The following is a 14,744-nucleotide window of genomic DNA, read 5'->3' as shown; positions in this document are numbered from 1 at the left end:
TGAGACTTAACGGTGATATGTTGCGCTATAGAAGACTATATGACTTGACTTGACATGACTTAAATAAAACCTCTGGGAGATCCCACACAGTTTAGCCAACAGGCAGACAAATGCAAGTCTCGCTGCTCGCGCTGTGATTTATCACTGGCAGTCCTCCTAGTAACCAGAAATAGCACAAAGGGGGGCCAAATCTCATTCACCAGCTCTCATCCAGCAGCCTTGTATGGTTTCCTGTTGTTATTGACTTACTTGAATGGAAAAACAATTCTGGTAGCAATTAGCAGAATTTGGTGGGAACTTGCCAAATTTCTCCATCACTGCATGCAGAATTCAGAATTCTGCCTAGTCTAAATCTATACTAATATAATAAAGAGAGAGCCCAAACCTTTGAGGCGGGTAATCTCAGGAACCACAGCACCAATCACAACACCCAATACAGCGTTGGAAAGGGCAGTTGCAGCAGAAGGACATAGGCTATGCAGACGCCCACCATATACATTTAAAAGGTAAAAGAACTGTGCCATCAAAGTAGTCCCTTGTGGGCTTGTCTGTGTTGTGCTGTGGGCATGTGCTGGGGGCGTGACAAATGCTGGGGGCATGTGGTACGTTCTGCCCTTCATGCCATGTCTCATAACGTGTGCTGTGGGTGTAGCACGGTTACAACGAATTTTTTACAACGCACTACCATTACATCGCAACTTTTACCACGCAAACGATTACAACGCAATGCGCTGGGGGGCGCTCTAGGATAGGGAATGTATTTAATATACTATCCAACACCTTCCCTGCTATCCACGGGGACTGGAGTTGGAATAGTAAATTAAATAATTCACTATCCAGCGCCTAAAAGCATTATGCGTTGTAATGGACTGCGTGGTAAAAACCGCGTTGTAAAGGCATGCGTGGTAAAAGCATGCGTTGTAGTGACACCAATCCGTGCTGTGGGCCTGTGCTGGGGGCGTGGGCGTGTGCGGGGCGCGGGATACGTAAAAAAAGCGAGCATTGTGCCCAATATTTCATGATTTTTTCTTCCCAGGTTCTGTACATTCCAGCTCCGGGTGTGCTTGCCCCACGCTCCCAGTGACGTGCACCTGCTTTACTGTATGGAGGTCAGGCATGGCGCTATTCCCAAGGGCCGGAAGGAGCGCAAACAGGGGCCATTGTGCAGGAATTGTAATCTCGCCTTAACTTCCGGTGAAGCGCACACTGGAGATTTTCCACTTCTGTTGCTCACAGGCCTCGCGCCACGCACATCCGGACACAAGGCCCGCCTCCACAGAAATATCCCTCCCCCAGGAATATGTGATGATATTCCGCAAACCAACATCCACGTGGGACAATTACTCGGCAAAGACATAATTTCTAAAACTTTTACAATGCATATGACTTTATCACGCATGCCATTATAACGCAAATGCATGTGTGGTAAAGTTATATACATTGTAAAAGTACATTATTAAAACTTCAAGTATATGTTTGTATATATGTGTATTTATATATATGTGTGATCTAGGCCGCATGTCTGACGGCCGAAACGCGTCATTTGGACATTTGATGCTATAATTAAACACCCTTAAGCACTAAGTCTTGCCTGTGGAGTCTGTGTCCTGGTTCAGCGCCGCTGTGAAGGTTGGTCGCACTGCTGGGACTTTCGTGTTTCATATATATATATATATATATATATATATATATATTACAACGAGTAGGTTCCCAGGCTACCCGTATCTGGCGCTTCTCAGTGGGTGCGTGGCTTACTGCGATTGAACCACACCGCTTCCTATTCCAACAACGATTTTTGAAGAAAACCAACAAAGCCGCCACTCCAGTCACTCGTAGTGTTGTAGACAAAATTAATTTATTCTTAAATCCATTTCAGCATTTTAAACACAGCAAAACCAACGCGTTTCGGTTGCTCCTTCTACCTTGTTCACGGTTGCTAACCACTGTTTGCTGATATTTATTTAAAAAAGGAGATCCCACCCACAACAATCACGTGATTGACCTAGTTCCTGTCACCATGATAGGAATTCTGGAACTCGTAGTTCATATTTATGCATATCCCCCACAATTATTTGCATTGTATTTTTAGTTATTGACATTCATTTCATGCACAATAAATATATTTGGAGTGATTACAGTTCATTTTTCTGTTTGTTTTACCTCACTCAAAATGATCAATTTAATTGTGGGAGCTATTTGTAACAATGTCTCATGAGTATCATTTCCTTACCGCCCTCCAGTGGGCCTACGTGAATGTTTTGTCTCCTAAAAATAAAGTAGGGAAACTCGAGTTCACACACTACTGAACACGCACTCTTAAGTGCATCAGCAGTGCACTGTGAATCAGTGCGTTTCACAGGCCAGTCACAGATAAGAAATGCTATCAAAACGAAATCCTGAAATCAATACACTACTGGCCGGCAGCAATTCATACCCGGACAACGTCGGGACGGGCTGCTAGTTATACCTATAAAAGGGAAAGGGTCTTTATCAATTGGTGGCATGAGGTATAAGGGCTATAGTTCTTTTATTATATCAATCAGCCACTTAGGGATAGTTGTAAAATAAATAGGGAGACACAAAAAGCCACGTAATGAAACATTGGAGCAGAAGGTCTATGCCGTCCAATATTGGCCCTGAAACACTTTATTTTCTTCAGTTGAGCTCCCAACATGGTGAAGTTTAATTAAGCTTTATTGCCCACATCATGAACTGGGGTGGCAGAGTGGGCTAAAGAACGGTGATGGATTAAACCCAGATCTTTTGACTGGGTGTGAGTGTTTGATTGGTTCAGATGCTCCGTCCATCACCACCCCCTTTTGTACCGCGTTATTGCCCACACCAGCAGGTAATAACCTGTCCTTCTCATTATTATAGCCCCAAACCAATAGTGATGGTGCATAGTAAGTAAGGGTAAGTAATTAAGGGGTCATTATTTTTCTGAAGGTGAAGGCAATACGATTATTCGTACCCCTGCTCCCTCCATGTTCCCTCTGACATTCTCAAGCAGCAGCCGGGCACAGGATGCTATTTGGGCTTCTACCACTGCTTTTGGTGAAGGGAGTCACAATCAATCAAAGAAAAGTTCGAGATGTTCCTTCATGTTTTTCTACTTTTCTTTGGGTGATTGTGCTTCCCTTCTCCAAAAACAAGGTGCGATTGGTGAAAAACCAGATGCAACAGAAGAGGCTGAGTTAGTGCAGCATGAGGATTGAGATGCGCTTTGCTCCCAGACATTCAGGTGAGAGGCTGCACATGTTCTTGCAGTACTCCCTGTGCAGCTACTAAAGAGAGAAGTGATGATGAGAGCTAGACAGCAGGCCTTTAAGGTTACATATAGCCAGAAAGTGGAGCATTCTTATTTACTGGGTAGCTCCCACTGTTCCACTTTAGGCGCTAGTACATTTTACTACAAAGGTCGCAAACGTTATAGCCAGCTGCATTTCACCAATTGGAAGAGGACAGGCTGTACCAGTGTAAGCTTCCCTCATGCGCAAAACGAATATATTGTAACATTATGGTAGTCCAAGCTTCTCACACAAAGAAGATGTACAGCACAGTCAGCAGTGTTGCAAGCTTCTCTAAATGAAACTAAAGGTTGCTAAAGTGTAAGCAGCTAGACTGTGGTGTCTGCTTTAGCTGATTGTTCTAGTGGAGGAGAAAATGAAGACGAGAAGTAGGAGGAGAACCTGCTGACCTGAGTCCCAAAATGAGAAATAATGACAAATGGTGCTTTCATCTCTAATACGAGATTACTTTCTTTAACCTCTTGACAGCTTTCCCAATGATGCAAGCCCACTAGGTCCTGCCACACATGTGGAATAGCGATTTTATAGGGAAACGTGGGGGAAATCTGGATGGTAGGAATTTAGTGGATCCCTCTGGATTCAGGAAGTTTACATCACAAAAAAGCAAGGGAAATATATGATGTTATGCAGAATTTGAGGTTTTCAGGACATTGTGGTTATGAACATGTCATGGGATTTATTCAAAGCACACCACCCTTGACTTTGCCAAATCATTTCATTAATTGACAGTGAATGTTGTGCATGACTCCACTGGGCCTGGGTGGAGCTTGCAGAGTTTCACTCCGCAGAATTCTGCGGAGTCATTGGAAAACTCTGTGGTCCACGGAGTTCCTCAGGCCGGCGGAGTTCCCTATAACACGGACATGTTGGACCATCCCTATTTTGTGAGAGAGGGGGGACATTCAGGCCTCACCTGCCGTGAATGCATTGCAAACACTGCAGCCATGCAGCTCAAATTCAACATCAAAACAGATTTATTAGACGAACAAAGGTCGTAATGCATAATAACTACACGTGGTTCACATTACTTTCATCCCATACATATTTGGGCTATCTTCATGAGTCACTGTATGTAATGTGGGAAATAGCTGTTCCCAAATGTGGCTAGCAATGACTGAATGCTACCGCAAAACACCCTCACACCCAATGTGCAACATAAACAACTTGAATGTAAAGCTCCCATTTGCTAACAACTGCTGCCTCTTTCCCATTAAAGTTTTAAAACAGCTGAGTCGATGTGCCCAAGATCACAACATTTGGTCAAGGAAGGGTGAGCTGGGATTATCAGTCTAGCATCATTCCAAAGTGTGCAAAATTATCCACGTAACCACATTTTTCCGGTACTTATTATATCACCATTCCCTTCTTTATGTGCCTCAGCCTCCAAGCCCCTCTTCCTCCCCCTCTTTGTTTTGTGATTTTGTGATCCCATTCCAATCCTGACCCATGCAGGTCTTCTTACCTTCCCTGCAGGCACTGCCTGTTGCTGCGGCTAGGTAAAGTGAAAAGGCAGATGCTCAGACTAAGCATTTCTGTCAGCCAGGCCATGATGTCTTGGCCTTGCGTCCTGGTGGGCGGCTCAGGGGTCCTAGAGGCACAAATGCGCTCAAGAGAACTTAAGGAGTGGCCACACACACTGCTCAGTGATGTACTCCCCGAACATGGATCTGCGAAGAGGAGGTTTCAAGCTCCCCACAAAATGAAATGATTCCACCGAGGTCTGGTTCAATGAGGCCATTCCAGGTGGGGGGCGTGGACCTCCATTTTGGGGGCATGTGGTGCCCACCTTTTTCTGCACACCTTATGAGTAGACCAGAGCCCCTTGCGTGTCCCCTCCTTCCTCCGTACGATGGCCTCTCTCAACTCTTCCACTCCACCTGAAGGAAACTGCAGGCCTATGAAGGAGGCATCCCCCCCCCCCGACCATGTATTCACAATGGAACATTCCTTTTCTAAGGCAGAATGACAGATTTTCTGGTTATCAAGGCCTCCGTGAATGCACTGAGAAACAGTGCGTTTCGGAAACGATGCAGAAAGTGGGCATATGCATCTCCACTGTAAGCGATTTTAAAGAACATTTTTTTTATGGGAGTAAGCCTTGGAATTCTATTCCACATCGAAAAATCTAGTTACTCCACCACCCATGTTTACTCTCCTATTATTTTTTGCGGTCTTTCCTGTCATTGACACTAGTTCCATAGTGTTTTTATTAGAACAAGTAGGGGAATGCTGGGCGGTAGAAATCTTGTGGATCTCTGTGGATTCCTGCAGATTACATCACAGATATTAAAGGTTAGGCAAAGTGTGAGGTTTTCAGGGCATTGTAGGTAAATAAATGTCATTGGATCCACATGGATCACTCCATCCTGGACTCCCACGGGTGCCTAGTTTTCAGAAGTGTCAGAGTAAGGTAGGTTTCACTGGGTGGCAAATGATTCCGGTCCCGGTACCACTGATGTGGTTTGCTCCACATTGCTTTTTAGAGCCTTTTATGCTAGACCGAGTCATTTAAGTGGGGTAGCCTTTTCAACTGGATAAGTAGGGCAACGCTGGATTGCCGAACTTTTGTGGATTCCAGAAGTTTACATAAAAATTGCATGGAAAATGGATGGTTTTAGATAAAGTTTGAGGTTTGCACGCATTGTGGGTAGGAAACCTTTGTGGGCTCCACGTCAGGCACACCTCCCTGGACTTCACCACAGTGTCTATTTTTCTGAAATTTCTGGGTTTGCTAGGTCTCCACAGGTATTGGCCAACTAAAACAGAAAACCCCAGGGGCAGATTAGAGGTAAAGTTCTTCTACCAGTCCCTCAGGGGGCAGAAAGATAGTTATGCCTGAGGGAGGGAGGAGCACTAGCCAATTGCCAAGAGGCTGCTGCCCCTTCAAAAATAATCCCTTACTTCTAGTGGATTAATCCCTGCTTGGAAACGGTGAGATTCTCCCCTTTCCAATAATACCTTCCCTGTTGAATCGGTTCTTGGGGGCTGAGATATGCGCCGAGCACTTATGCAGTAAAGTAAAATAAGCTGATCGGCTTGTTTTAGTTTCAATTTTTGGGGAACATCAATAAGCTATCACCAATGCTGATCATCATTTAAAAAAATGAAACAACAGTTTCAGGCTGCTGGGGAAACTCTTTATAGTAGCCCAACCTGAAAAAAGAGAATCCATTTGGTGCTCATGCCAGAGGGATTTCTGGCCCTTGGAATCTAGATGTGACCTCTCCTTCTATAACACCCAGCTGTGAACGCTACAGATGGATGTGGATGTCACATCCATAGCACCTAAGGAGTTAAACACCTTGAAAACCTTTTGTGTTTCCCAACTCATCACAGCAGCACTGAGAGGCCAGCTGCAGGCAGGCTAAAGTTAATTAGCCTGAGGGGCGGTTGAGGCAAAGAAAGTATAACTTTTGAAATGCAACTTTTTCTACATATTTATTAAAAACCCAACTTTACCATTCAAATGGATTTTTAATAAGTAGTGCCAATAGTGGTAGAACTATCTCTGTAGCTTATTCCGTAAAAAGAGATGCCACATCCATAGCACCTAAAGAGTTAAACACCTTGAAAAACTTTTGTGTTTCCCAACTCATCACAGCAGCACTGAGAGGCCAGTTGCAGGCAGGCTAAAGTTAATTAGCCTGATGGGAGGTTCAGGCAAAGAAAGTATAACTTTGGAAATGCAACTTTTCCTACATATTTATTAAAAACCCAACTTTACCATTCAATTGGATTTTTAATAAGTAGTGCCAACAGTGATAGAACTATCTCTGTCGCTTATTTCATAAAAACAGATGCAGAATTAGCATACTAACTGTACTCCATTTTTATTTCACAGAAATAGCTATAGCCTTAGCAGTGAAAGTAGCTTTCTGAGGCTAGTCACAGTAGAAGCATGCAAACATTAAGGCCTAACTGTATGCTTTTTCATGCAAATTAGCACAGCAAGACACAATACTGCACTACACTGTTCTCCATGAAAGAGTAATACTACACCATATCTATCAAGATATTCCACATTTCTGTCCTTTGCTTGTGCTGGCGCACACAGTGCACCCAAGTGCCAATGCAGGCACCCTTGTACCGTGGATTTTTTTTGTGCAGAAAGGTACACCTTCCTACAGGAAAACATTCCTCAGAGGCAATTTCCTAGAAAGAGGAAACAACAAGGAGAGGTTCAGATATATATCCTTGTTGTGCCTTTATTGGGAAGGTGTACAATTCGGATGTATTCCCAGGTCTACCAGTGTTGGTAAACCTGGCAATGATTAGAAAGTTCATGGGTGGATGAGTGGGAACACCCACGCTCCGTGGATGTAATGCCTTCACTGCAGTGTAATGCAAGACAGCGACTTGCGCTGCCCTGCATTACAGCAGATTTGCATGGCATGGTAAATCTCATTCTTGCTTTTGTGTCACCCTGCGTGACACAAACACTTGATGAATATAGGTCTAAACTTTTACATGTTTCACTTTTAAATGACAGGCAACCTACCCTGTAGACTAAAAGGCCTACAATGGAATAACTTTGTTACTATTTAAAAGTCCAATTGAAAAAAGAGCATTCATACAGCACATTCTCCAACGTCCCTATGTCCCACAATCAATTTCTGTTATGAGAACTTGGCTATAAACCATACATAAAGGTCTGTCCCTTAAACCAGAATCAATTTCAGTTATGAGTCATACAAAAGTTCCACATTTAAATGAGATAAACAGGGTTCACTCCGTGTAGTTTCTTCAAATCAATGTCATTTTATTTCCTTGTTGTTAAAACATCCATCATACATGACTGCCACTGTGCCAATACGTGTTTCTTCTTCATTGAGACTTTATCAAGGCAATTGGCAAGACACTCTTTGCCCTACTGTTCATCCAAGACCAAAACTGCCTCGTAGTCCTGGTAGTCTAAAATCCACAGCTGACTGGTCGAAGTGTTATCCAGAGTCTTCTATAATACCAGCTGTCTATGCCTCAAGTCTGAGTCCTTGTATAGACGCTCGTTATTTATCAGTATATAGCACCACCCCTCTCTGTGGAAGGTGGGGCACCCCGCAAAAAGCTCAATTTGGTATAGCCACTCTCTATATTTAAAAGGGAGAACTACCCGCCATCTTAATAATGTGATCAACGAAAGCGAGAGAAACGTGCCGTGGGAAACCATAAAGCGTTCCAAACCGCAAATTCAAAGATGTGCGTCCTCCACTAAAAAAAGTATATTTGGCTGCGCCGTGTCAAAATACTCATCTTTAAAAGCACTGTTTCTCTTCTGTCAGAAGCTTCTGTGTCTCCCTATAGGCATAAAGGCAGCAACAGTCAGACTCTATGTGTAGGCCTGATGCCAATTTTTCCTTGTCAGACTAATGAGTTTCATAATTGGGTGCAGCAATCCTCAGGTGACATTTAACTTTCTAAACTATTGGTGTATTTACCTGCATCATATAGCATGGCCAAATTGGAAATGTAAAATATGTTAATTTGGGATTATTCAATTTTACTACACTTTACAAGTCAGAGCATATATGCTGAGGACTGGACAGCAGTACCCGAATATGCAGAGTTATAAAACCAGCATCCTCAGTTCACAAAAATGGGGACAACTTTGCAAAACAGGGGTATTTTATCACTATTAGTTTGATATGGTCTAATGTATTAGAGATGAGATGGGCTGCTACATGTACAGTTGCTCTGGTAGATGCAGTGGGAGACCAGCACAGGCAGCATCACATCCATCAATATGGGAAAGGTCAATGGATTGAATCCCAGTCCTAAAATGCACTGGAAGAACAGAGGGTTTCATTTTCTTTTGGATGTGTTGATTTTCCTAGGCTTTTGATGTGCTTGTTCATATGGAGCTTGGTATTCATGACACATCCAGAGTATTTTGCTGATTATATACACATTTTCCAATTTGAAGGCATGTGAAAAAACACAGGTAAGAGGCACACTAAAGATGTGCTGTGTGTTTGCTTGATAAATTAATGTGGTAATTTGTTTTATTAAGCTGAAGTATTTTTCTGTTTATCTCCGCAGATCATACCAGTGAATACTTGAAATAACTGATGAGCAACCACCTTTCCTAGGAAGTTCTGGGTGCTGTGGGGATAAGAGAAGATCCCTGTCACCAAGGCATGTCTCAATAGCCCACTATGGAACTGCCTAGAGTGCTGGTACTGTCCTTACTTTGGAAAGGTTAGTTTGACACCTACCTGAAAAATGCCTAAATCCATCACATTTACAAAAAAAGTAAAGTGAACGCTGCACCCCTAACGAGATGACTTCATTATCTGAGAAGCCGAACCACATCAGTAAATTTACAGGGCACCAATGTTATTTTAGGACAAGCTAGACAGCGCAGTTGTCGCTTTGAAACCTGCTGTAATCGGTCTGTGTTGTTACATACCAATAGGATAAGCCCAGTAGGCAGCCAGACCTGGGCCAATAATGATATGTACAACAGGTGGTCCAGCTGACCAATATGTTTTCTAAGAGAACAATACCTAGAAAAACAAAGACAAGCATTAAATTAAACATTATCAAGGTTATCTTAGTTTTGAAGAAGTTTATAGTATGAATAGATCCATGATTCACAATATCAATGGTTGCTCCAACGTATAAAAGTGGATACAGTGCTCCGGGTAGTGTTTGCAAAGGTATGAAAATGTGAAGGTGATGGTGAAAATAATTACAATATTTACAATGATGAGACAGATCGGTCTAACAATGTTTCAATGGACTAACTAAACATCCCAAGTAGCAAAACGGTATGAATGTGAATAGAGTTCTCCACTTCTGGGCATAAATAATTGGTATAGGTCAAGGTACAGATAAAGTCGATGTCAAGACCCCAGAAGTGGACAGAAGGCAATTTGTTCCCTACACCTGGGTCTTCCTCAGGACAATGGAGGGAGCAACCTACAAGGTAGGTAACATTCTCATCAATAATATTCCAAAACAAGTTGGAGGGTGGGTGTATAAATGAAATTACATAGCATGCTAGCTCACCTCAGTCTTAAACTGCAGAGCAGACAGTAAAGAACTAAGAAAATGGGCTGGGTAGATCCTGGTGCAGAAAATGCACAACCTCGGCATACAAAGATCACTCTGAGACTGTTGACGGTTGAGATGAAACTTATGTAAAAGGAGGCACATTAGTGGTGAGTACAAGATCAGCAATACTAAACTTCACTAGAGAAGCGGATACTCACTGATGGAAGGCTTTGCAGGATCATAACCAAGAATTGCAAGCCTCTAGGGACACTAGGGCACGATGGATGAGTCAATTAATCCAGGACAGTAACTTGTGAACAGAGTGGCACAGAATGTTCTGCATATTTCTAAAGGATAAGGTGAGGGCAGTTAAGCTCAAGAGAATAGGGGTAGCGTAAGCTACATGCGTGCATCGCTACAAGGAGCGTTTACCTTGTATAGAAGAAGGAAATTGAAGAGTGTCTCATGTCATGTGAGCGCCCGGTATAGTGTGTCCTGAAATAGACCACACGCTAGCGTTCATTCTGCTGCTACCAGGTCAGGGAAGCAGCTGCTTGTTCTTGTTTAATGTAATACTGGGTGTTTTTCCTAGGTTGTGTACTCCTAGAGGTACATATCGTAATTGGTCTGTGGGGATCAAGTCCGTTCCCTTTCTTGACATTTGTTTTCATTGGTCTATGTCAGTGTCTTTCAAAAATCCATACTAGCTAGTGGTCAGTCCCACATCTTTGTCCCTCCTTTCTTTTTTCTGTTTCTCACACAGAGCAGTGACGTAGTACTGTCTCATTCAGCTACTGTTCTTTGTTTGTTCTTTTGAAGACTATTTTTTTCTTGGTTTCCTGTTCTGTTACTGTTTGTCTGTGTTTAGCTTAAGCAACCTCTCTGCTTACATTCAAAGATAGCATTCTTCCTCCCGCCTACTCTGAATCCCACAGTTGTGCTGCTGCTGCCTTTTTTACTGCTCTCTGAAAGGTCACTCATGTTTCCATGGCAATCAGAGAATTTGTGGGCTCCTCCAACAATAAAAGGGGGCAGTTACCAAGAAGCGCTCGTTTTTATTTTGAAGCCGCATTTGATTGGATCATATGTCTTGTCTAAGCTTGAGTTCCTCATGTGAACACTGCCGAAAGAATGTAAAGCATTGCCTAAGTTTATTTTACAAAATATTTTTTTAAATAAACTTAGACAAAGATTTATTTCTCGGTTCGGCCAGCCATGGACAGCCATACTGTGGTAGCAAGCCTCAGCCAGGCCTACTAGTGCAAGGGATTCACCCTCCTCTACACAGAGTCCTTAGACCAATAGCAAGAAGTTGGCACAGAACCTGGAATAGAAAAGACAGAGTTTATTAAACCTCATGAGGTGGAACTACATTCACACAACACCCTTCGGTAGAGTATGAGGTAGCACACTGACTAGAAGGAGCTTGGTCATTTTATACCCACACAGGGGCTGAAATGAAGGCGGTACAAGGTACAGAATGCTGGTTTCAAATACATATAAGGTCATACAGAGAGTGTGCTAGCAACAAGTGGGAAGGGCTGACAGTTAGCTAATTCTGGTGGACATATCTTGACAGTTACAGGTTGGCGACAGTTGTAAGCTCAACTGGGCATGTACAAAGCAGAAGAGGATAAATATATCTTGTCTCTAGGCAGATTTCAAGAGCAGTTAACAGGAAGGTAGGACAGAGCACATGGCAAACAAAATGGCGGACAAAAATACAAAATGGATTCCGTAAACGGACAAGATAGTCTCTAAATAAAAGATGTCTTCTGCTAATGCTTAACTTAATCATTGCTAAATTACAACAGACAACCCTTTCAGCTTTTGCTGAAGACATTCATCTATCTTGGGTAATCTAAATCTGCATCCTGTACATTGATGTTCATCATCTCAGTAATTTCACAATTTAGCATTTGTTGTTCTTTTGTAATATGTCTTTTGGCAGGTGTACAAGCAGTGATGCACATGGAGCAAATCATAGGACCACATTGTATACAAGTACAGCATGTAAATAGTATCACCAATAGTATACATAGAATAGTCAGTAGCTTCCAGCCCCAAGTAGCAAAGAGTGTCCATATCCATTTCGAAAATGTCCATGTACCAGTCTCTGGGTGAATGTCTGCAGCAATCTTATGCAGTTTAGAGATTGCATCATAAACTGAAGGTGAGTGATCTATATATACTAATATAATAAAGAGAGAGCCTAAACCTTTGAGGCGGGTAATCTCAGGAACCACAGCACCAATCACAACACCCAATACAGCGTTGGAAAGGAAAGTGGCAGCAGAAGGACATAGGCTATGCAGACTTCCACCATATACATTTAAAAGGTAAAAGAACCATGCCAGCAAAGTAGTCCCTTGTGGGCGTGTCTGCGTTGTGCTGTGGGCGTGTGCTGGGGGCGTGACAAACGCTGGGGGCGTGTGGTACGTTCCGCCCTTCATGCCATGTCTCAGATTGTGTGCTGTGGGCGTGTGCTGGGGGTGTGGGCGTGTGCGGGGCGCGGGATTACGGAAAAAAAAGCGAGCGATGGGCGCAATATTTCATTGCTTTTTCTTCCCAGGTTCTGTACATTCCAGCTCCGGGTGTGCTTGCCCCACGCTCCCAGTGACATGCACCTGCTTTATTGTATGGAGGTAAGGCATGGCGCTATTCCCAAGGGCCGGAAGGAGCACAAACAGGGGCCAGTGTGCAGGAAATGTAATCTCGCCTTAACTTCCGGTGATGCCTGAAGCGCACACTGGAGATTTTCCACTTCTGTTGCACACAGGCCTCGCGCCACGCACATCCGGAAACAAGGCCCGCCTCCACGGAAATAGCAAGAAAGAGACTATGGGCCTCATTTATGAAAAGTGACGCATCGCTGCGTGAAAACAGCGATGCGTCACTTTTCAGTGCGCCTTCCTTGCGACACCAATGATGCGTCATATTTACAATATGGCGCATCATGTCACAAGGAGTTACAGATACGTCAGTATTTCTGACGTATCTGGAGGCGTAAAAGTGACGCATTGCTGCAGTGTGTCACAAAAGTGAAGCAACTCCAGCAATGCGTCCTTTCACATGGGGAAAGACCCATGTGAAAGGGCTTGCGTCAGTCTTACGCCTGCTGTGAGGCAGGCGCAAGATTTTGACGCAACAGCGTCCTAAAAGTGACACAGTGAAATCTCATAGAATTCACTGCGTCACTATTACGAGGCTTTTTGCGGGGGAACGCCTCCTCTGCATACATTATACCTGACGCAGGTATAATGTAGTGCAGGGGTTTACAAAGTGACGCATCTGCTTAGATGCGTCACTTTGTAAACAGTGCGCAACAGGAGGCATGTTTTACGCCACCAATGCATCACAAAAAGTGACGCATGGGAAGCGCAAAACTGACGCAAGGCCTCATAAATGAGGCCCTATATCTCCCCAGGGGATATGTGATGATATTCCGCAAACCAACATCCCGCATACCATCACTACGTAATTTTTATAACGCGGGACTATTACTCTGCAAAGACATCATTTCTAAAACTTTTACAACGCATATGACTTTATCACGCATGCCAATATAACGCAAATGCATGTGTGGTAAAGTCATATACATTGTAAAAGTACATTATTAAAACCAAATATATGTTTGTATATATGTGTATTTATATATATATATCTATATATATATATATTCACTGAAAAAACCATAGGTTTCACACCAGTTATAGTTAGCTGGAAGTTTTACTCGCGTAAAACCATTGAAATTCCCACGTTATAGTTAGTTGGACTCACTATAACTTGCGCGTGCATTGCACTGCTGATGACGTCACATATTACATCACTCATGACATGGTCAGTGACATCACTCATGACATCACTGATGACACCATCCAGTGAATGTGTGTCTTTCTGAAAAATAAATATGTTTTATATATGTATATGTAAAAGTTGATGGAAGAATAAATGTTTAAATAAGTGTTTACATGGATGTTTTAAAAAAAAATTATTGGTTAACTGGCTTATTAAGTGTATCTTAGTGAATACATATATTAGTGAGTAATGTTTAAATATTTAAATATATGTATTAGTGTTTCACTTTGTGTATAAGTGGTTGCATGGGTTGGTGAGTAGCTACATGTGTATGTATATGGGTTATTAGATGTTTTTCTTAGTATCAGTAGGAGAGTTTGCATGGTTTGGTGGAGGTATTACTTAGCACATAGATGCATGAATGACTGACTCTCTGTTTGTATGTGTTTTGAAGACAGCATATGTGCAGGACTGTATGGGTGGATGAGTGTGTGTTACTGAGTGAATGACTGTCTCACTAGTGTCTTTATCAGTAACTACATATGTTTTAATCTAATATATGTGAATATTGATGGATATAAGTGAGTATATGTGAGAGTGAGGGATTCTAAGAGTTCTTGTTTAAATTAGTATGTGTTTCTATAA

General features: G+C 42.7%; 1 protein-coding gene across 3 annotated transcripts in view; it reads left to right on the top strand.

The window, feature by feature from the left end:
* Positions 1 to 14,744, top strand: part of LOC144767667 (sialic acid-binding Ig-like lectin 13) — a 514,457-nt gene that overhangs the window by 131,615 nt on the left and 368,098 nt on the right. For 2 of the 3 annotated variants that reach the window (XM_078651060.1, XM_078651059.1), the window contains exon 2: positions 9,345 to 9,507. In XM_078651060.1, coding sequence (XP_078507186.1) covers position 9,507 — 1 coding nt within the window. In that variant the 5' untranslated portion in view covers positions 9,345 to 9,506. The remainder of the gene's footprint in view (positions 1 to 9,344; positions 9,508 to 14,744) is intronic. The other variant, XM_078651061.1, reaches the window with a different exon arrangement.

Source organism: Lissotriton helveticus, chromosome 7 (genome assembly GCF_964261635.1).
Source record: "Lissotriton helveticus chromosome 7, aLisHel1.1, whole genome shotgun sequence".
NCBI lineage: Eukaryota > Metazoa > Chordata > Amphibia > Caudata > Salamandridae > Lissotriton > Lissotriton helveticus.
The sequence above is the reverse complement of the archived record's forward strand: the minus strand, read 5'-3'. Positions and strand labels throughout refer to the sequence as shown.